The 24,485-nt window shown below is 35.1% G+C and overlaps 3 protein-coding genes across 6 annotated transcripts; 2 read left to right on the top strand and 1 right to left on the bottom strand.

The window, feature by feature from the left end:
- Positions 1 to 580: 580 nt before the first annotated feature.
- Positions 581 to 3,656, top strand: LOC142539383 (large ribosomal subunit protein eL19y-like). The gene is made up of 5 exons (XM_075644812.1): positions 581 to 777; positions 1,253 to 1,375; positions 2,613 to 2,926; positions 3,282 to 3,346; positions 3,424 to 3,656. Exons 1-5 carry the CDS (start codon positions 666 to 668, stop codon positions 3,446 to 3,448), a joined length of 639 nt encoding a protein of 212 aa, XP_075500927.1. The 5' UTR covers positions 581 to 665; the 3' UTR covers positions 3,449 to 3,656.
- Positions 3,657 to 6,984: 3,328 nt separating this feature from the next.
- On the top strand, positions 6,985 to 9,978 carry LOC142539382 (putative polygalacturonase). 4 transcript variants are annotated; one of them, XM_075644808.1, is made up of 6 exons: positions 6,985 to 7,144; positions 7,819 to 8,117; positions 8,234 to 8,354; positions 8,463 to 8,637; positions 8,728 to 8,798; positions 9,012 to 9,978. In XM_075644808.1, the coding sequence occupies exons 1-6, from the start codon at positions 7,129 to 7,131 to the stop codon at positions 9,689 to 9,691; spliced, it is 1,362 nt and encodes a 453-aa protein (XP_075500923.1). In that variant the 5' UTR covers positions 6,985 to 7,128; the 3' UTR covers positions 9,692 to 9,978. The 4 variants fall into 4 exon arrangements, with proteins under 4 accessions (XP_075500923.1, XP_075500922.1, XP_075500925.1 ...); XM_075644807.1 differs by having other exon boundaries at positions 6,986 to 7,140; positions 7,815 to 8,117; XM_075644810.1 differs by having other exon boundaries at positions 6,987 to 7,144; positions 7,815 to 8,117.
- Positions 9,979 to 15,079: 5,101 nt separating this feature from the next.
- On the bottom strand, positions 15,080 to 16,706 carry LOC142539384 (putative galacturonosyltransferase-like 7). Its single transcript, XM_075644813.1, has one exon. It carries the CDS (start codon positions 16,235 to 16,237, stop codon positions 15,161 to 15,163), a length of 1,077 nt encoding a protein of 358 aa, XP_075500928.1. The 5' UTR covers positions 16,238 to 16,706; the 3' UTR covers positions 15,080 to 15,160.
- Between the last annotated feature and the right edge of the window lie 7,779 nt (positions 16,707 to 24,485).

Below are 24,485 nucleotides of genomic sequence, written 5' to 3' on the forward strand. Positions count from 1 at the left end.
TACACTTGCATGATGCTTAAATTAGTAAAAAGAATAAGTTATTTCTCAATGAAATAAGGGGTTAGGAAAAAGGCTAGAGGAGTTGAGGCAGGTGCTCGCTCCATCGCCTTTTTTCGCTTTTGTAAGACAAATATTCAACTCAATCTAGTTCATAAAAAAATAATATTTTTATATAAAAAATATTATTTTATTTTGTAAATATAAAACGTGTCAATCCATATCAGGAATATAAATCCGTGAGATCGTATCGAAAGATATTCACTCAACAGTTTTCTACTATTTTATATGTAATAACTTTGAAAAAAAAACTATAATATTAGGTTACTAGAATTTATTCATTTAACCAATTTCATATAATTTATTTCATTTTTTTCAATGATATATATTATTTACATTTAAATCACATTATCTCATATTTATTATTAAGTTCCGTTTGCTACGTATGATGTGATAAGTAAATTAGTAGCAGTGCGGCGAACCTGAAGAATAATCTATCCCAAGCCCATCATCGATAGGAAATGGCCCAATAATAATAAAAGAGAAGCCCAAGTAGAAAAAACCCCAGAGTGCAAAAGACCCGATAAGAATACCTAGGGCAGAGAGAAAAAACGCTCTCGTTCAGCTTTTCCTCCACGAAGGAGAATAGAGGCGGAGGGTAAGGAGAAATGGTGTCGCTCAAGCTACAGAAGCGGCTCGCTGCCAGCGTTCTCAAGTGCGGCAAAGGAAAGGTCTGGCTCGATCCCAATGAATGCAACGAAATCTCCATGGCTAACTCTCGTGAGCTCTCATATCCATATCACTCGCGCATTTGTTTTGCTCTTTATTTATAAATTTTTATATTGTTAAATTTTCTATTTTTTGTTTAACTTTTATTTTGCGATGTGTGTTCAGTTGATTGACCTCCGGGCTCCTTGTTGGTTTTTTGTTAGTTCAACACTGTGTACGGATAACTTGTTCTGTGATTCTATCATTTCGAGCGGCACATGAAGGTTTAGGTTAATTAATCTTGTAATAGTTTTTAGCTGTGATTGTTAAGGTAAAAAAGTTATTGGTTTAGTCATTGGGCTATCAAAATCGCGAGTTCCAATTTGCAACATGATTGAGAGGCTCATGATTTACGGGTTGATCAAATTCATTTCTTGTCGATAGAGTTCTTACATCATTTGTAGCATGGTGGATTTTATGATATATATTTTTTTGATTGCCATACATGGCTTTTGTTTTGTCAGATGCTCTTTTTTTGTTTATACAGGTCAGAATATAAGGAAGTTGGTCAAGGATGGTTTCATTATCCGGAAGCCAACTAAGATTCACTCCCGATCTCGTGCTCGCCGAATGAAGGAGGCCAAAAGAAAAGGCCGTCATTCTGGATATGGTATTGATTCCTCGTCTATGTTGAATTCAGAATTTCCACTCTTTCGTGTTTGACTAGTCACTAGTATGTCATTTTATAGCTTTGCTGCTGAGATCGTGCAATTAGTTTGATTGGTCATTTTGTTATTTTTAATCCCTAAGTGTGAAGATTTTACTGGATTACCTGTACCACAGCTTGCGGGCACTCCAAATTGCAGGGCTATTGTGAAGCACCCGTTTTGCCACTTTAAGCACATATCAGAGTAAATGAGCCTTTTTTCTGAAAAAAAATCTGGCAGAGGAGAAAAAATGTGATTTCTGCTATTTATTTTTTGTAAAAAAAGATCAGAGGATATCTGAACATCATGTTGTCTCTGCTCCTTGCCATCGCATTTTAATATTTGATACTTGGAAGATGAAGATACTGAATTCAATATTTGATGTCTCATAATTCATATATTTTTAAAAATTTGATTTGTTTTTTATTTTTTTAGAATCTTAGTTGGCTTCCGGATAATGAAACCATCCTTGACCAACTTCCTTATATTCTGACCTGTATACACAAAAAAAAAAGAGCAAACTAAGTGTGAAGATTTTACTGGATTACCTGTACCACAGCTTGCGGGCACTCCAAATTGCAGGGCTATTGTGAAGCACACGTTTTGCCACTTTAAGCACATATCAGAATTCAGATTAAATCAGCCTTTTTTCTGAAAAAAAATCTGGCAGAGGAGAAAAAATGTGATTTCTGCTATTTATTTTTTGTAAAAAAAAATCAGAGGATATCTGAACATCATGTTGTCTCTGCTCCTTGCCATCACATTTTAATATTTGATACTTGGAAGATGAAGATACTGAATTCAATATTTGATATCTCATAATTCATATATTTTTAAAAATTTGATTTGATTTGATTTTTAGAATATTTTATTTAATGCGCTTTATTTCCATAGAGCGTAGGTTGCGCTTTGCACTCAAAGCCCTAGGACACTTGAGCGCATTATTACGCCTCACACTTTTATTTACTATGACCTAGGCTTTGATTGATTTACATGCTGTAATATTGATTTTAATTATTGATGAGATTGAATTGAGAAGATCAATACTTCAATTGTTGATGTTGTACCCCTATTTAATCCACCTATGTTTATGAGTTTTTTTACCTCCCATTTAGAAATTGGGTTCTTATGTTCCTGACCATCGATTCACTTGGAGAAGTGTGTTACCTTTTATTGAACATTATTTCTGAATTATTTCAGGTAAACGAAAAGGTACCAGGGAAGCAAGATTGCCCACGAAAGTTCTCTGGATGAGGAGAATGAGGGTTCTCAGACGTTTGCTTCGCAAATACCGGGAGTCGAAGAAGATAGATAAGCACATGTATCATGATATGTATATGAAGGTCAAAGGTAATGTCTTTAAGAATAAGCGTGTTTTGATGGAGAGCATCCATAAATCTAAGGCTGAGAAGGCTAGAGAGAAAACGCTGTCTGACCAATTTGAGGCAAAGAGGGCAAAGAACAAGGCTAGCAGGGAAAGAAAGTTTGCTAGGAGGGAAGAACGATTAGCTCAGGTGATTAGCTGATGCATATTATTGAGTATAACATGTAATTCGTTGTTTGTATTTAGTTGCTTTGTGTTGCCTTTATATGGACCAGAAACAGGACTCCATCTCAGACACTGAATTTAATGTGGAACTTGATATTGAGTCTGTTGCATTTTTTGGTCAGAGATTAGCGATAAATTAATTGAGTTGTAGTTCCATTTGTTTCATGTTTTTTAAGTTGATATCTGTTTGATATCGCCCTTTTACTTGGGGATGGATGCTCGGCGGTGCTGTAATTTTGAATTTTAATAAGTTCAATGTCATCTATATGATTTTCTATGCAATATGAATTTGAATGAAATCTTTTAATGTGACGTTACAGGGCCCAGGGGAGAAAGCAGCTAAGCCTGCAGCTGCGACTTCTGCTCCCACTTCTCAGCCAGCTCAGTAAGTGGCTTCTAAATATGTCACAATCAATTTATTTCTATTTTACTTGAGTTCTCACCATTTCAAAACTTGTGCAGGGTAACTAAGAAGTCTAAAAAGTGATCCTAGATGACTGATTCCATGTTTGGCAGCTTCGTGTCATCTTTATTGTTTTGTTAGCAAGGTGCTCTCGTAAGTTCCTATCCGTGCCATTTTGTTGTCGTTAATGACACAACTAGGCGATTTGAGTGAAAGGAGTATTGGAATTAGACCAATTTGTTTTAATCGTGGGATTGATTTTTATATGATTTTACACCATTTAGTGTTGTTATTTTTGTGGTTGATGCTTTTTCTGTGACAATCTTGACACAGCCCAGCGTGAATTTCATTTGCCATTCTTTTGTCTATTTCAATGAATGGTAGTGCAAAGTATTCTTGTCGTTCAGATCATCAAGCATCCAACAGGCACTTGACTTGAGGTTTAAGCCAATTGGACTAGGTGCTGTGTTGTGTGGTGAAATTAACTAGAAAGGGCAATAGCATTAATTTAAAATGGTGGGGCCATAGTTAGTTACCTAAAGAAAACACCAGATGAAGAGTTGGAGTGATCTAGGAAATTGGGATTAAACATGTTGCTTTAATTAATACAAATGTTGGAGTGATCTTGCAAATTGGAGTTAAACATGTGGCTTGAATTAATTAAAATGTAGTAGAAACACGAGAAGGATGGATGGCAAATCGACGGAAAAAGAGTAATCGGCAATGCAATAATAATTAAGCATTGAAGCAGTCACGGCGCGTATGTTTTTGGTTAAGATGGTTTGTTGCTCGATAATTGTTTTTTTGGGAAAATGGTGGAATCTTGCGGAACCATGTAGAAAGCCGTAGAGTGCAATTCCAGAAATCGCGCACCATATAAGTAATTATTCAGAGGGGTCAATCGCCTTTTCTGATACGACATGACTTCTTAAATCCTTCATGATTATCGAGGACCCCAAGTTTCATGTAATGCACCATACAAGTGTTAAGATATCTAGTAGAACAATGGTCTTGAAATGAAACATTGTTAATGCACCGGAAACTATTAGATTTACATGAGAATCGTCGGAGTTTTGGCGTGGGGTGGTTGTCTGGAATGACCAAGGTATTGTGATTCTAGCTCGCTCAGCCAGCATCTCTGGGAGGTTCACGCCCTATTTTTGCCAAGTTGAAGGCGGTTGGGAAAGGTATTTTGATAGCCCTTCAACGTCGGTGGACTAATATATTCGTGGAAACAGATGCCATCAATGTGGTAAAATCGTTCTACAATCCCTCACCTGTTGCTGCAGAAGCCTATGTCATTTCGTATCTCCATCGCTCTTCTTGCACACAAGCTTTCGAACTGAATCGTCAGGCATTGTCGGCGAACTACCAATCGTGTTTCTCATCTTCTTGCAGTTGCCTCACATGGACTTTTGCAACCCCTAAACTTTGAGTTTAATGAGTTATTGTCATTTAGTTTGAGCTCATATGTAAATGTTCACTTGAATGATTTCACACCATTTTTCTCTTTTCAACATAGGCACGTACGTACACTCCAAATCTGGAAAAAATAACATAGAGATATTAATATAACAGATGAATTTTTAATTTTTTATTTTGGTTATGGAGTATATAATACCGTGTTATGCTAAATTCAGAACATGGGGTAAGCTAGATCCAACGGATGACCCAAATTTCCACAAAACCAGCACTGCGGTCAACATTGCCCATAAGATTGTCCGTGAATGGCCACTGGATGCCTACATTGTACAAATTGAGAGTTGGTAATAACTAATACTAATTCAATTATCCACATAATGTAATGTGACGTAGTTTCCTAGAAAACTTGCGTGGTTGAGTTGTGATTATAGAATTATCAATTTTTTAACCTCGATACTTCTGCAAGTCTTTAGTGGGTGATTTCTATTCTATTCTGTTCTATTTATTTAAAAACAAAGGCATAATTACACAAGGTGCCTAAAAATATTTACGAACTTTACTATTTGGTAAAAAAGAAAAATTTACAATCTAACATACATGAATCATATTTCCCAAAAACTATATTATATAAAAAAAGAGATAATAGAATTGATGAAATAATGTGGAGGAAGTCTACATGTGGTAGGTGGGGCTTTTGCCATTGGATGCTCCATTGTTTTTACCAAAAGTGGGGACATGCCACGGCTCTGTATTCAACGATTCAAGACATAGTCAATTGTTTTATTTTTTGGGATTTGTTTGATGTAACTAAGGTTATATTGGAGGCGGCCGGCCTGGTCGAATTTCGATTTTAATACCCGACATTAAAATGTCGATACTTTAGACATCCTCACATCCACATCACTGTGCCAGAGCTACGGTCTCGGGCTAAGTATTTAACTTGACACCTGCTATCTCCGATATCTCTGCAAGTACGTAGAATATACATTGTCACCAGACAGGGCATGAACCGATGTCTGATCATGAGTTGTGATCGGGTACTGAAAATAAGATCATCATTATTTCTCCCTTTATAAATATTCAAGTTTGGTCGATTATTGGGGGATATTACTTAACATTTTTCACAATAACTGAATAAATACTCATCATATATCAGCTTCGTTTCTTTTGAGTGAATACTTGGCTGACTTAAGCGTTCGAGTAATTACGTCGAAAATATTTCCGGCGCCCCACCAATGTTCTTTATTTTTCAAGTGTGTAAATCATCTAGTACGGGCCTCTCTGCTCGGTCGCTAGCACTTATAGGGAAGAAACACCACTCTTTTCGGTGAATTGTCCATCTAGCTCAAACAATATTTTCGGACGACATAAAAAAATGATAAAATATTTTATATAAATAACTTTTTATTAACTGATCAAGATAATTTTTCACAATTTTTCCTCCAAAAATGCCCTTCAATCCATTTATTTTTCTAATTTTGAGAAATGGCCTAAAATATATTTGTCCTTATTAGCCATAATATATATACATATATATGTATGGACATGGAAAATGAGAAAAATAATTAGAGAAAGAAGTGGAATTAAAGGGAAGAAACAAGGGAAGCAATGTGAGGACAAAAGTGTTTGGCTATTCCGGTGGGGTTTTCTTCTGGCAAATACACTCATGCCAGCCTAGCATTTCCGAATGCCATCATTCACATCTTGCATGGATCCTATTCTCACTTCCACTCTTTTTTTTTCCCAAAATAAAAAGGAAAGTTAATTCCAGTTGTCCTTTTGTTTTGTTTTATGTTTATGTTTATTAATGATTTTGGTATGTAGCTATATTATTCATTCAATATGAATTTTCTTTCGTAGATTTATCCATATATTTGAGAAGATGAAAAAAACCACTTGATTCTACGTCACGTGAGCGAAAATAGCATTCCATATTTCCTCCTAAAAAAACAAGAAGTCGTCAGCTTAGAGTCCGAAAACCACCGACGGCCAAAGCCAAAGAAAAATAATTAGGGAAGAATTATGGGAGTGATTAATGATTCAAAATTATGTAGATAAATTTCACTTACTGTTGATTGAATCCCACCTTCCATACAAGTAAAGAAAATTCCATTTTTATATGAAGTAAGAGCTGTCTATTTCTCATTCTGTGCTGTCCTTTTCATTTACCATCCGTTATTTTTTGTTTATATTTTCCTCCTTAATTGCCACTCATCATCATTCAATCACCGCACGTTTCCTTTCTTCTCCCTTCTTTCTGGCTTCCTTTCCGTTTTAGCTTAGTGTCGAGTCAAAGCTTCTTGGGTAGGGTGGCTTAGAATGAGGGCTTGAAGAAGAGAGACATGAAGAGGCTAGTAAGTACGTTGTGATTCTTATTTATGCTTTCTTTAGTTGATTAATGTTAGTTTTTTTTTTTAGTTTCTTGATTGTGGGTTTCTTTGATAATTTTCTTGGATCCAGTACTATTGTTTTTTGCTTTGTGTGTATGTGGGAATCCTGCAAAAAGTAAATCTTTTCAGTGAATATGTGTTGGGTTAAGCTCATAATTTCGCAGAATACTATTTCCAAGACCTTGAATCTTAACTTGAACTGCTGTTCTGTTGTTTTTGCTTATTTGTTTTCCTTGATCTGATTGTTTTCGCTCTTCTTTGTTTGGTGAAGTGTGTATTTATTTACTTCTGTCTACATTTTGCTTTGAATTGGGCCTGATCTTCAACTTTCTGAGTAAGGATGCTGGTTGGTCTGTCTACATTGTCTGTAATAGACGCTTAATTCTTGGACTCTAGATCTAACGGTGATTTATTTGTAGGTAGCAGTGAAGGGACTAAATTTTTTATCAATGTTCTAGGCTAACTGTAATGTTTGTTCTCTTAATCTGTAACGTGGATGATTGAGCTATTTCTGAGCTCTTAGCCAATATATGCAACAATTTATTAGGGGCCTGATTCTTGCAAATTTCAAGCTAGTATCGAGTATGGCTTTAAGGTTTGATAAGCTATCTGTTTCTTTGTTACTCCTTTATTCTCAGGCAGTTTTGCTTCTGTTCCTGGTTTCGAGTTATGCAGCAGAATACAATGGAGAATGCAAGCCTACTTGGCCGATGACTCCCAGACCTCACAGTGTCTCCGTTTCCGAATTTGGGGCGATAGGAGATGGGAAAACCTTAAATACTTTGGCTTTTCAGAATGCTATTTTCTATCTGAGGTCCTTTGTTGACAAGGGCGGTGCACAGCTGTATGTTCCACCTGGCCGTTGGGTTATCGGATGCATAAATCTCACCAGCCATCTCACGCTATTCCTTGAAAAAGATGCTGTTCTTCTTGCCTCTCAGGTGATCACCGTACTATGAAAAATCTTATCATGCTATCATGACAGCAGTCAGCAGCTAAGTTTCCTGGTAATCTGGGAATATGAGTTATATTGAACTTTTAACGAGTATCTTTGCAGGATTATAGCCATTGGGATGTTGTTGGACCCTTACCTTCTTATGGTCGGGGCCTTGAGATACCCGGTAACAGATATGGCAGCTTGATCATGGGACATAATTTAACTGATGTGGTTATAACGGGTATTGAAATTATGCCTGAAACTGATCCATTTGCTACTATTTGTGTTTTCTCACCATTAGCAGTATTACCATTCTTATAGTAATTTAGTGCTCTTACCGTCTAAACAGGCAATAATGGAACTATTGATGGTCAGGGCTCAGTTTGGTGGAAACAAGCGGAAGCACACTCCTTAAATTACAGTCGACCGCATTTAATAGAATTGATCGGCTCAGACAATGTTTTAATATCGAACTTGACCTTCTTAAATGCACCTGCTTGGAATATACATCCAGTTTACTGCAGGTGCGTGCCAGTTAAACTCATGAAATTCAATATGCCATGTTTGAAATGCTTTTGATTGCAAGATATTTTTTTATTTGTTCCGTTATGCAGATACTTGCTGGTTCAGAACATTACAGTATATTCTCCGCCTGAGTCTCCACACACCAGTGGGATAGTTCCAGGTCTGTCAAATAGTTAATGGCTCGTGCCTCCCAATGTGGATTTTGATTTTTCAATTGATCCTTGCTGATCTTACTTTATTTGATTATGGCATGTTCACCTTTCATTCTTTAATAATTTTAATGTTACCATACCACGACTATATATTATTCATGTGTTGGCTAGTCATAGTGACTCTATTGTTGGGAACCTTATATAGAACTTTTCAAATCCAGATTCTTCTGAGCATGTGTGCATTGAGAACAGCAACATTAGCACGGGATATGATGCGGTTGTGCTTAAAAGTGGTTGGGATGAGTATGGAATATCATATGGGAAACCAACCAGCAATGTTCATATTCGGTGGGTTCGCCTAAAGTCTTCTTCAGGATCGGGAATCGCACTTGGCAGCGAAATGTCAGGTGGCATTTCAAATGTATTGGTGGAGCACCTTGACGTGCAGGACTCGTTGACAGGAGTTCAACTAAAGACAGCAAGAGGAAGAGGCGGCTATATCAAAGGCATATATGTATCGGATGCTTACATGGAAAATGTACAGGAGGGGATCAAGGCAACAGGTCAGTATGATTCACATCCGGATGACAAATTCGATCCCGATGCGTTGCCGGTGGTTAGTGGAATTACCTTCAAGAACATTGTTGGTGTAAATATTAGTACGGCCGGTACCTTTATTGGAATTGATCAATCTCCCTTTACTTCTGTATGTTTATCAAACATATCGTTCTCAAGCTCTTCTGATTCATCCATATCGTGGGTATGCTCCAACGTTGAGGGGTCATCGACCAATGTGTCCCCCGAACCTTGCCCGGAACTCCAAAACTCAACTACCAATTCATCAACCAACTGCAATTCCTTCTCCCTCTCGTATCTGAATAGGCAAGTAGCAGTCTTATGATACGCTGTGGCTGAACCTCTCCATTATTCATTCATTGCTCTGTATGATAAGAAACAGTGCTTCCTCTGCCGATTCAACATCCCAAAACAGGCAAAAGCCAAAATGCTGGCCAAGAGAAGAGAACTCTCCCGGGTAGTGTGTACAGTGTCGATTTCTTGATTTATGTGTAAGAAAAGTTTTGGTAGAACTCAGATACTTGTTTGTGTGGAGCATCATTCATTTCATGTCCATTAATTAGTCATGTTGTGTACAATGTAAATCACCGTTAATAAAACAGATTATTAGTATTCGAGATGTGTTGATTCGTGATCTTGGCTCCATTGATGTGGTTATTTATTGCTTAGATCATTGGTTTAATGGCACGGCAGGTCTTAAGCATGCGTATGATTTTTTTGTTAACAAAGAGGGAATATGGCCATGGAAACCTCTAGTATCAAAGTCCTTCATCTTACCTGAGCACTGGTTTGCGCTTTGGCTCTTTGCACACGCTAAGTTTCTTACTTGGGATAGACTTGGGTTTGTTCTGGATAATTCATGTGTGCTGTGTACTGATGCACAGGAGTCCAACGACCACATTTACTTTAGGTCCATGTTTTCGAAGAAGATATGGGATGGTGTTCGAGATTGGTTGGGCACGAAGAAAGGTATGGGATCGGCAAAGGTTGTCCTCAAAGTCTTTTGAGGTGTTTACCGAGGTAACTCAACGATTAACAAAATGAGATGTATGGCACTTGCAACTGCCATATACCATGTTTGGAACACGAAGAATGGGCAATTTTTGAAAACGAAAAGCCGGATGTTGACGCTATTGTTAAGAAGATCAAGATTTTAATTTATCATTGTATTTCGAGTGGAGTATGTAATACAATGTTAAGAACTATGTTCTTGTTTTAGTATGGGGATATCCAGTGTAGTTGTAATTATATTATTTTTTTTATCTAATTTAATGGGAGTAATTTCATTAAAAAAAAAAGGAAGAAAGATGAAAGGAACCGGCAAGAAGCACAAGAATAAGATTGTCTTCCACAGCACAGCTGCTGATATATGCATATCTTTCAAATCTTGCATGATTCAATCGCTCATTCATTATGCTTCACTGTATGTTTACATTCACCAACTTTTCCACATCGCGAATCATCGACTGTAGCAACTGGATTCTTACATCATGAATGTACGGTTGAATAGTTTCAATTTTCTAAGTTGATTGAATCTTCTTTTCCACATTCATTCACTCGAATGCTTGATCAAAGTTTTGACCGAACCCAAACTCATCTCCTACATTAGGACTGTCAGAAATTTAACTTTTTAAATGTAGATTACATTTCTTGGTAAACTTTGATTCATAAAATTTTATATTATATTTTATTTGTATTCGGATTCGAAAATATTCAATTTTTTCGCAAGTCAAACTCAGAGCTCAAATTATTTTATTAAATAGTTCTGGAGCTTTATTATTATATCAATTTAATTTAATATAATCTAATCTATCTAATACTATTATAAATATATGAGTTTGAATTGTAAGCTTACTATTTTACTCTTTCATTTATTTTACAATTTATTATGTTCACGATGTTCTTTAAGTCATTTTCTATGTTAGTTTAATATGATCATTAATAATATACTTAATTCAATCAAGATAATTATTGATTTGATTTTACATTGTGAGCTTACTGTTTTACCCTTTCATTTATTTTTCAATTTGTTATGTTCACGAGGTTCTTTAAGTCATTTTCTATGTTAGTTTAATATGATCATTTGTCACGGCCCAGCCCACTTGTGATATTGTCCGCTTTGGCCCGAGGGCCTCACGGCTTTAAAACGCGTCACAAGGGGTTGCTACACGCTCATTTAAATGCCCAGCATCTCTCCCGTTGTTTAGCGATGTGGGATTTCGCCTAAGGACCCTCTCACCCCCCTTTCGGGACTTAGCGTCCTCGCTGAGGTTTGTCCCACCATCCAAAACTCACGCGAAGTCGCTCTGATACCAAATGTCACGGCCCAGCCAACTTGTAATATTGTCCGCTTTGGCCCGAGGGCCTCACGGCTTTAAAACGCGTCACAAAGGGTTGCTACACGCTCATTTAAATGCCCAACATCTCTCTCGTTGTTTAGCGATGTGGGATTTCGCCTAAGGGCCCTCTCACACCCCCTTTCGGGACTCAGCGTCCTCGCTGAGGTTTGCTCCACCATCCTAAACCCACACGAAGTCGCTCTGATACCAAATGTCACGGCTCAGCCCACTTGTGATATTGTCCACTTTGGCCCGAGGGCCTCACGACTTTAAAACACGTCACAATGGGTTGCTACACGGTCATTTAAATGCCCAACACCTCTCATGTTGTTTGGCGATGTGGGATTTCGCCTAAGGGCCCTTAGGCGAAATCCTACATCGCCCTTAGGCGAAATCCCACATCGCCAAACAACAGGAGAGATGCTGGGCATTTAAATGAGCGTGTAGCAACCCATTGTGACGCGTTTTAAAGCCATGAGGCCCTCTGGCCAAAGCAGACAATATTACAAGTGGGCTGGGCCGTGACATCATTAATAATATACTTAATTCAATCAAGATAATTATTAATTTGATTTTATTTTTAAATTTAATTTAATTGCATGTTACATATTTAAAAAAAAATTGCTAATATTACTAACATCTATTTTACTTTTATAAATATATGATTTTCATTTGTAAACTTATTATTTTACCATTTTGTTTGTTTTATAATTTTTCATGTTAATGAGGTTCTTTAAATTATTTTATACGTTAGTTTAATATGATTATTAATAGAGTACTTAGTTAAGGTATTTATTATTTTAATTTTATTTTTAAATTTAAATTTAATTACTTTAATTATACATTTACATCATTTGAATTGTGAGCTTACTATTTTACCATTTCATTTATTTTACAATTTGTTATGTTCACGAGATTCTTTAAGTCATTTTATATGTTAGTTTAATATGATCAGTAATATTATACTTAACTCAGTCAAGATAATTATTAATTTGATTTTACTTTTAAATTTAATTTAATTACATTTTACATATTTTAAAAAAATTTCAAATATTACTAACATCTATTTTACTTTTATAAATATATGATTTTCATTTGTAAACTTACTATTTTACCATTTTTTTTGTTTTATAATTTGTTATGTTCGTGATGTTCTTTAAATTATTTTCTACGTTAGTTTAATAGGATTATTAATAGAATACATAGTTAAGATATTTATTATTTTAATTTTATTTTTAAATTTAAATTCAATTACTTTAATTATACATTTGCATCATTTGAATTGTGAGCTTACTATTTTACCTTTTCATTTATTTTACAATTTGTTATGTTCACGAGGTTCTTTAAGTCATTTTCTATGTTCGTTTAGTATGATAATTAATAGTGTATTTAATATTTGAATAGATTTTCAAGTATTATTTTTCACAGTGATTGAAAAATAATTGTTAAAAATTTATTAACATTATAGTTATATGTTAATAATATTGATATTAAATATATAAATTTGATATTACAAATATCACGATGTTTGAAGAAATTACAACATCATTCGTTTGTTATGTTGTTGAAGGATATATACGTTATACATACTTTTACTCACAAGTGAAAACTTATCACGATTAAAATAATTTTTTCTTAGGAGTTACATTTAATGATTGTCATAAACTGAAAAATCATTCAACAAAAATAACAAATAATCGAAATATAAGATTACCGGATAAAAACAATATAGAAAACCGAAAAATTTCGTGATAGAGAAGCAAACTACAAGCATATCAGATCCCCGATGAGAATTCTAAATAACATAATAAGTGTTAAAGATGATCATATACTTGTTTAATATACCAAAATGGTTATACGCATATTACAAAAACTACGACAAAGAGTTATTGAGTTGTCAAAATCAAGCAAGAAGTATATTGAAAAAATGAAAAATGTGTCATGTGGATAAGATAATTTTTTCGATTTGTATACCGTCTATGGTCATGGTTTTTATTTTTTGTGGTTTGTTTTGTTTCAATTAATAAATGCTACTAGCCATATTTTAATTCATTTAAATATTATCAAAATTTCATTTATATATTTTCAACAGTTTAGTTGCTCACGTGCAACGCATGTGTATTTTTCTCGTATTAAACAAATATATCTATATGCTTTTTTTAGTACAAAAGTTCAAACAATTCAATCTTCCAAGTGAACTCGAATATATTGATTAGAGTTGAATTCAACCCTTAAAATTTTCTTCATAATCGAATCGATTCGATTTGTTTTCATCCCTGATTGGATCTTACTAGTAAATAGGCATCACGAAATGTTTGAGGACTTGACCGTGTGATCTTGAACATTCTCTCTTTCTTTCTTTATTTATTTTAATAAAAAATATCTAATGTGGCCTTTTACATTTTTTTTTTCTGGAGGGTTCTAACATTTAGTATAGGACGACTCCTACAAGGACACGAAATTATTTTTTTTAAATCATAGCCCATAGGTGGTTATGAGCCCAAAAACAAATGGAGTTTGGTGTTTTAGGGTTGGGCAGAACCAAGATTCAGAAAATTTATGGTTCCCAAGTCCCTCAACCAATGATTCTTTATTCCCAGTTTGGTCCCCTGGCTGGGCAGGGTTTTTGTAGCTGTAAAGTTCTGAGGGCATACATCCAATTTTCTACCTATCCTCAATTCTCAACTCACACACCAGCAAGCCAGATGTTACTTATCCCAACTTCGACAAAAATTTATGTGAGACGGTCTCACGGATCGTATCTTGTGAGACGGATATCTTATTTGGGTTACCCATGAAAAAATATTAGTTCTTTTTACGCTAAGAGTATTACTTTTTATTGTGAATATCGATACGGTTGACCCGTCTCATAAATAAAGATTCGTGAGACCGCCTCACAGGAGATGTACTCCCCAACTTTCATATTTGTTTTCGATTTTAGTTGTGAAAACAAACAAATTGCTTATCATACAACTAGTTCAAATATAATCTTTGGATAATTAAAGAACAGACCAAACCAATACAAATTTCATAATGTTAGAACCACTTGGCTATAATCATAAAGCATATTAGATGCTCGATACATGCATGCAGAATCGATTTTATTTGATCTCGTACGTGCAAATGATGCAGTTGAATTTCAGATGATCTGAACAATTTCAAGTCTTTCGATCTTCTCATTTACTCTTTAAGTGTGTGATTCCGAGTTGCATTCAAAAGGATATTTGGTAGTGTGAAATGAGCTATACGTCATCAAACGTAAAATTACTCTACTAAAACCGCGACCGCGATTAAATGAATTTAAAATGCATAAAGACTTTCCATTTGCTAAAATCTTTCTTGTTCTTTTTAATTTTTATTTTTATTTTCAGGGGAAGTGATATACACGTAATGGTAGAATATTTTGAACAAGAAAAACAATATGAAATGGAAACTAAAATATCCGAGAAAAATTGTCAGCTCCTGAGATCGAAAGGGGACCACAACGAGTCCAGCGGGCATGGCTGACCGGAGTCTAGCCGGTGCCACGGCTTGCCGCTGCCGCTCCAGTGTAGCAGGCTCACCGGACCAGGATGCAGGTCCCTGCAGCTCCCACGCACATTGTCCCCTCCCAAACCATGCTGGTTCCACCGGTGGTCGATCGGAGCCACCTGCCCGGCGAACACCAGCAGGTATGGAGGCAGCGAGCCCAGCTCGTAGATCCGGTTCGAGCTCGACTTCTGTAGCTCCATCCACCGCTCGATCAAGGGGGTGTACCCGAACCGCCTCCAGTTGCCCAGATCTATCACCATCACACCCGTGTTGAAATAACAGGGGCGGCGGCCCGAAAACACGCCGGAGAATCTCGACCAGAAGTGGCCTGTGAAGTATTTCGTGAAATTGGCGTGGCAATACTCGGGTGCTCCGATGGTCTTCCTCCCTAAGCTTGTTTTCCAGAGCTTCGAGATGTCATCGACCACCACTAGATCGGAATCCAGGTAAATGACCCGGTTCACGCACGGTTCCAGAAGTTCCGCAAGATAATTTCTCGCATAATTTAGCGGCTGTTCAAGGGCTTGCCTGACGGAGCTTGAGATTAGGCCTCGAACCCGTTCCGGGACGAAGTAATATACTCTGAATTTCAACTCGGGGAAGGTGGAACGGACCAGGGTTTCTAGACCCGTCTCTGAAACAAGGAAATGGAAGAACACACTTTCCGGGCACCTTGAATGCCGGAGAATCGAATGGACGGCAGCGATTGAACCTCGTAGATATTCCACATCCAGAGTTATCGCTACGTGTACCAGAGAAGGATCACAAACACTGAATTTCCCTGATTTCAATGAGTGGCACTCATCGGCATTGTGGAATGGCGGGACCGTCCGGAAGGTGGATTTTTCCCAATCGTTAATGGGTCCACGGAATCTGAAATATAAATCGACTTGAGATGATCTGATAGCTTCCGCAGGATGAAAAGATTGCAGAGAAGGAGATAGCACAATAATCGCCATCGCCGCAGAGAAAAAACCCGAAAATCTGATAACCCACTGCATTTTCCTTCGTCGAAAGAATTCCCAACTCCTTTTCCCTGGGTTTTCGACGGGACAGAACAAAAAAGAATGGGAATGCCAGAATGGGGACAAAAATCCAAAAGTAACCAGAAAAAATTTTCTGGTTACTTTAGAAAGGAAAAAAAACGAACAAAATGTGCTTTGCTTTCTGGGAATTTCTTCTGTCCTTTACGTGTGGACGAAGCGAAGCGATAAAGAATCAATCCATGAATTGGGAAACGAGATGCGCCAATATGCACCGACGAGCGGTGCAGTGAGTGTGTGGCATTTACTGGTAAAGAAAGAAAGATTGGCGCTCACAACAGTCAGAGAAGAGTAGTTCGTGGGAGAGATTTTTGCCTTAAATATTGTTTCTCATTGTCATTATCCGTATCATTACATATCATCCACATTATTTATTCTTTCATGTAATCTTTCATCACAAATCAAATCAAATCAAATATATACAATATGTGAATGAAATCTTCTATACTTCCCTATCTTGTTACACAAATAAACCTTCTCTTAATTTTTATTAGGCAAAATAATTTTTCCTGGAGTTATTTCTTTTATTTATTTTGTGAAATATATACTTCAACTTTTATGAGATTTTTACTTATTAATTTTGTTAAACGGAACTCTGAGCTGATCCGATTTATGAAAAATATTAATTTTTATGTCAAATATATTATTCTTAACTACACATATAGACCAAATCGACATATTACGTATAATTTTTTGTTCATAAAAACTTCTGTGAGACGGTCACACATAAATTTTGTGAAACGTGTATTTTATTTGGGTCACTCATGAAAATATATTATTTTTTTATTGTAAATATGAGTATAGTTCAGCCATCTCACGAATAAACATCCGTGAGACTGTTTCAAAAGAGACGTACTCTTATTTGGTATATGTTTATTTAATAAGAGACTCTTAGGTTGTTTGATGGATGTTTTCAAGTTCTTTGATTTAATTACTTGAACAAAATTGAAGTGAATTTCAAATTAATGGCATCTCGTACTCAATTTTTAATAATAACTTTGATAAACTTCATATACATCTAAAATGAGTGTTTTATTATATATTTCAAATGTTTTTCGAATCAAATCTCTCTTTCCAAATAAATTTGTCAATCTAAGTGCAACATTAATTTATTTATCAGCAATCATTTCCAAATACAAGATAAGATTATTAAATATTTCTGAATAAAGAAACCAAGCATGCAAGTGAAAAAGCAGAAAAGGGATTATTGAGTTGCATTTATTACATCATTCCAATGGCTCTCACCGCAGGTGTAGATAGGCACCGTGGTTAAGAAAAATAAAATGAGCAGATGAACCAGAATGCAAATTTCGACGACCTCACCACAGCCAAAAATGGCTTTCCGACCAGTTTCCAAAACTCCGTCTGCCAAGACTCCGATCCCCTCAAGATTTCATCACTATTGTTCACTTGTTTTTACGTATAACATCCCCTATGAACTCGACTGCTTTAAAAAAGCCACCATTTCCTTTCAAATGTTTGTGAATTGATTTTGTCCTTCCGAAATAGTTGTCGAGAAGTGGTGGATTTAGACATGTCCTGGCATCAATCGCGAAGACGAAGTATTCCGGCTCGTTGGGATCGACTTCTTCCCAGTTCTTGCCGCTGATTTCACTAAGAAAGTCCAAACGTAAGCAGTCATCACAGTATACGAAGATAGGTAGTGGATACAGCAAGCCTAGGAAGTGATAATTGCTGACCCCGATGCAGATGCTGGAATCTGAAAATAGTGTTATCTGGATTGTTAAAAGAAAGATTTTCTTGAAAGACTGATTCAGAATCAATTCTGGGTTCTGGAAAATCTGGAACGAAATGGTAGAATTTGCCGAGTTCCCTGTTTCGATTGTCTGTCGGATAATTGAAATCAGAAGCTCGGCTCGGTTATTTTGGCAGAAACTGAATCACTCGTAAATATTTATTTATCATATACTTTAAAAAAAATTAAAATTTTCGGATCAACTCGGATTAGTTTAGGGTCGGATATCAGGTCAAACTCAAGCTGACTCGAACCCAAAACCCTAGACCGAGAGCTAATTTTTCCTTGGCGAATCAGGTCGAGTCCTATTTTGAAACCCCTATTTGAAACTATTTTATGTAGGAAATAAGATTTGGAACATGGAAATTGGTACTGAAAGAAATATAATTTATTTCTAAATTATATTTTTTATTTTTGATAATATAATGCATATTAAATTATAGAGTTTTTTTCTTTTCTAGAGTATTGAGATATTTGATAAATTTTAGATATCATAGATTTATTTAAAAGAGTTTATTTTCTAATGAAACTTTTATTTCTGTACTTGTAGAATTATATTCAATGAATAAATTATATGACAAAGGAAGCTTATAAATAATCAAATATAGATGTTGGAATCGATTGATGAATATAGACGGCACGTCAAACAACTTTTTTCAGTTGGTATCATAGCAATATATTACATTTATTAAGTGAGATTCTGGTTGTTTTGCTTGAATAAGAAAATAAACTATAGACGTGTCAACTATCAACACTGAACTTCGACTACCAGTTTTGGATGGATCCAACTACGCTCTTTGGAAAGTCAAGATGAGGGTCTACATAAAATCTATTGGAGAAAGAGCATAACAATGTGTTATAGATGGTTGGAGACTATCTAAAGAAGATCAGAGACAAGAAGAAATCGGACCAACAACTTTAACTTCCTAGCATTACTGCTCCCAAGAAAACTCAAAATATTGTACCTACTCAAGGACAATTTTGACCAAGGAATTATAAAAAGATACAATCGGATGTCAAAAGGCTAGACTCGGTTCAATGAAGAGAGTGTTCAGGATTCGAACATTATGCTAATTAATGTGTCAACCGACTTTGCAAAAACAAAAGAAATGTCTTCTTATGTGATGAAGATTCTCGCGAAGAAAAAGGATCAAGTGAAAGAAGATCACACTTCCATTCACCCCAAATTTTTCAAAAGAATATAGATAATCTATTTAAAGATTATTTCAAATTTATGTTTGTCTATATTGATGATATTCTAATAGCATCTAAAAATATACAAAAGCATATCAAATACTTAGAGATTTTCTCTAAAGTTTGTAAGAAAGAATGACTGATTCTATTTGAAAAGAAAACAGTCATTACTACAAGAAAGATTGAATTACTCTAAATAGAAATCGATGAGTCATGCATAATTTTACAAGAGCACATAGTAGAAAAATGCAAAATTTTCCATATATACTAATTGAAAGGAAAAAATTTCAAAGTTTCTTAGGAGTTGTTAACTAGGATATTTATTAAAAACCTAGCAAAACATAGGAAATTGTTTAGTCCATTCCCCAAGATGAACAGAAGAACACGTGAAGGGACTTAGCCAACTAAAGAAGATTTGCAAAAATCTTCCAAAAATGGACACTCTCCAAGATGAAGATGATCTGGTATTATACACAAATTTCAATGATCATTGATGAACATCAGTTTTAACAAAACTCACTCCAGAATAAGAACAATCATGCAGGTACTGCATGGTTTATTATCTAAAGCAGAAACCATAAAATGACATATCAACAAGAAGGAATTTTATGCTGTTGAAAAATGACCATTATTTTTATTAGTAAAGAAATTTATATTAAAAGTTGATAACACATAGGTAAAGGCTTTTTTAAAAAATGATTGGATCTAAATCCGAGACAGATAGATTATTAAGATGACAAGATTTATGTCAAAATTATATTTTTGATATTGTGATTATTAAATCTCATAAAAACATTCTTGCAGATTTTTTAACAAGAGATAGACAGCGGTGATATCGATGTCATCATAAAAATGTAAAGACATTTGAGTGGAACAACTTGAAATGCTTCAAAAATGAGTTCAACAAGCATGCCCTAAATGCAGAAGTTCCTAGGATACATCTAGCCGATAAGAGAATTGTCTCTGATCGAATTACATGATGTTTACAGACTTATACCCAGTTATGGTTTATAATAAAAATACATATCCTCCACAGCATTGGGAAGCCACCTTTTTTCCAAATGGAGAGTTTTCAAGTACTTGACTCTATACGTGGAACAAGATATTCAAATACTCCTATCACAAGTGTTAAGTCGATATCATCTCTAGATGAGTAGGTAAAAAACAATTTGAGATTTAGATCCTTATCTCGAGCCCTCAAGTCAACCCTTCCCCTCGGAGATTGAAGAGGGAGAGTCCAACCTTAGACCTCATACAGACAAGGGTAAATCTAAGATTGGTACTGATGAATCTGCATTTTCTCCATTTCAAGTATATCAATAGAATTGAGAGAAATTGAAAACAATAATATGCATTAACTCAGCCACAATTAGGGTTGATATATCAGAAAAATATCTTAGGACATAGATGAAACCAAATCCATATCTAGAGGAGGTCAAGACATGATATGAATTTGGGACTCATACCTCAGTTTATACTACATCATCCAACTTTCCAAAAATTTCAGGATTATCTTAGTGGATCCAGGAAGCTGCTCATGAAACATGGGCAAACGACGACTTTTTGTCCAGATGAGACATTTTGGAGTTATACTTTTTCACTACAGCACCAAAACTATTTGAAGAAGGCTCACAAAAAACTTTTCATTTTATCAAATTATGGAGGCCATATACAAATGTCTTGTCGCTTCAATAACTAAAGATGACATCTCTACTAGAAGAACATAAGGTCTATGAGTCTGTCTAACCGAGATAGACAAAGTCATGTTTCTATTTAAATTTTTACCATAACTTTGTAACTAAATCTTTCTTGTTAAACACTATGACGGAGAAAACAACAAGTTTTGTAGAAGATCTTTATGAAAAGAAAAGAAATCTTCTATGGAATAGCAAGATACCGGAGAGCAAAGAAACTAGCCTGAAATTCTGTAACATGGCTTATGTGGGAAGATAGTCATAAAGTATCTGTACAGAATGCCCGAACCAAAAACTGTCAGAATTCGAGAAATGTTTTCGGTCAAGATATGATGTAAAGCATAATGCTCAGACAAGTTCAAGTGGTGAAGGACCACATAAGAAACAATTTAATCGGGGACCATACAAAAACATAAGATTACCCGACAAAGATAAGAAGACATGTAATCTAACCACTCCATTAGTGGAGGGTGAATCGCCATTAAAAGATGATTCTACTAATTGGTGGAAAGATATAACACTCAACCACCCATAAAAATAAGTCATCAACTAGTGGTTGAAGGGACCACCACTCAAAAGATGTTGCCGGCTACAACTGGCAGAATAATTCACAAGATTTGAAATCCGAATTTCGAATCCACCAAGACTTCTATATATACCAAGGTAGAAGAAAGATGAAGACATCATTCAACATCTTCATTTTTCTTTCAAAATAAACTTGTAATAGTTTTATTTATTGTACGTGTATTGTAATTCTGCTATTATAAGTAGCTAAGCAATATCATTCTCCTCTACAGGAGGTTACTATGTATTAATAATTTGTATGTTTGAAAAAAAATCAAGATTTATTGTCCATCTCATGTATTATTTTCAAATTGAACTACTTTACTATAAACCCTGATGTAAGAAACGAAACAGGACTGTGCTAAGTGCTGTGGAAGTGATCTACGTCATGAACCATCTATTACAATTGTGTGGTTGGACTGGAGGAGCAATTTATGAAATCCCGGTGGATACAACTCGCCGTCACTTCGATCAAAGAGGTAAGCTGTTTAATTTATTCTACGAAAACATGATGAGTCATTTATATATTAAAAAAATCAATCATCTGAAACATGGTATAAAGGTTGAGAACCTTGTGTAGCTGCATATCTTTAGGCTATATGGCTTTAAGAACAAGTTCGATAGGTATAACAATTTCATGTACCATAATTATGAAGATTGAGGGTAATTTTGGAAAATTTAAATGGTTATGGAGCTCAATGAAACATTTGAGGATGGAGAGTTATTAATAGGGGTGGGTACGGTACGGTATACCGCACATTCGGTATACCGAATTTTCGGTATGGAAAAAGTTCATACCGGTACCGTACCGACACCGAATATTTTGTCGGTATACCAAAAAAATGTCGGTATACCGAAAACATTTTCGGTATATTTTCGGTATACCGACATTTTTTGGGTATACCGAACTTAAATTTAAAAAAAAATAATAATAAAAAATTATTTTCGGTATTTCGGTACCGAAAAAAAAAATTCATACCGATACCGATACCGAACATTTCGGTAAGTTCGGTATTTTTTTCGGTACGATTTTTCGATATTTCGGTATTTCGATATTTTTTCCCACCCCTAGTTATTAATTATTTCCCCTTAAATGAACTTTAGTACTTCTAAAATAATTTGTTTAGCGAAATCCAAATTTCAAATAATCATGTATGTATATGTATAACTAAATATTAAAATTTAAATTTTAAAAACAAAAAATTTTATTTTTTCATATATGTATATATATAACTAAATATTAAATTCAAAATTTTAAAAATAAGAAATTTTATTTTTCAGAAAAAATAAAATTTCTGAAACCGATTGAACTCATTTCCTGTTCATGACTGGTTCCCGGTTCAACCAATTTCATCGCTGAAATGGTTTTTCGGTGTGTTCTAGACAGGATCCATGACCAATTCTTGGTCGAATTAGCCGATCTGGTACTGTTTTGAAAACATTGGTGCCGGGTTTAAAGTAAGCTTATTGTCATCCCTACTTTTTTTCCTTAAGTAAGTCTCTCTTGTGACAATCTCAAATATGTATATCCTTGAGAAAGAACAATTCAATCCATAACTATCATGAATAATAATATTTTTGACATAAAAATTATTATTTTTGCATGAATTTGAATTAAGTCGAATATTCGTCTCACAAAATTGACCCGTGAGACCATCACTCATAAATTTTTATGTTTTTTTTATTTTGTATTATCATTATCCGTACCATTTACAATTACAAATCATCGACATTATGTTATTTAATATAATCTTTCATCACAAATTAAAAAAATGGCGACTGCCCATCAAACATGGACTTCTGATTATTTACAATCCTATCTGCAATCATATAACTTAAAATTTTTTGTTTTTCGAGAATTAACGAACCTGTGCGATGCAATTTTTTTATTATTATTTAGAAGAAGAAATCAATTTCTCTTTTAGTAATAACGAATACGATCATGTAATTCTAGACTCCCAAAAATGACCAATGATTACTTTTTTTTAAAAAATGTTCCATATAATCTTCTAATCCAAAACAAAGAACGCTTAATTTCCCATGCGCCGGCTAGGACCTTAGGCTTATTGAGATTCGCATGTTTATGAGTAGGGAGGTAAACGATTCCAAACCAAACCAAACAGTATCAAGCTTGAGCTTGGTTCATTTAAGATTGTTTGAGGCTCGAGCTCGATTCGAGCTTTTATTATCAGGCTCGAGCTTGGTTTGTCTTGAAATCACCAAGCTCGGGAAAAGCTCGAGCTCGGCTCGTTAAAAGCTCGTTTAACATGTTAATCAAGTCAGGCTCGACCTTGATTCATTAATAGCTCGTTTAGCATGTTTAACAAGCCTGGCTTGAGCTCGGCTCGTTTTCGATCTCGTAAAGCATAGAATTGAGCTCGAGTTTGAGCTTGATTCGAGCTTGTTAAAAATTAAATATATCTATAAACTAATTTTAAATTAGACATAAAAATGTAAATTCATTCATAAATAACCAAAATGACACAAATAAAAGCTAAAAAACATAAATCAATATATTATTGAACATTCCAAAATAATACATCTAGAATATTCGTCATACACTGATATAACCATATAAATAACAATGAAATAATTTCACCCATTTAATACTTCAACTAAGTCTGGTAAGAAAGTATGGAGGACGTCAAATAATCCATTAAAATAAGGAATTACAAAATCATCTCCAATAACAACTAGTCAAGTATCCTGCAAAGTTCATAATAATACAAGTACTAATATTTTTATTTGTTGTGTTCAATTCCTTCCATTGACATTAGTACTTATATTTTTATTTGTCAACTCAACAAATGAATCAAGCTCAAGCTTACGAGCCACCTAAACGAGCCGAGCTCGAGCTCGAGCTCGCGAGCCTATTATCAAACATGTTTGCGAGCTCACGAGCAGAATATCTTTAGGCTTGAGCTTGGTTTGATTAATTTTTCGAGCTCAAAATCAAGCTTGAGATTGGCTTGATATGATTAACAAACGAACTCAAACG

The sequence above is a fragment of the Primulina tabacum genome, chromosome 3, assembly GCF_025594145.1.
Source record: "Primulina tabacum isolate GXHZ01 chromosome 3, ASM2559414v2, whole genome shotgun sequence".
Classification (NCBI taxonomy): domain Eukaryota; kingdom Viridiplantae; phylum Streptophyta; class Magnoliopsida; order Lamiales; family Gesneriaceae; genus Primulina; species Primulina tabacum.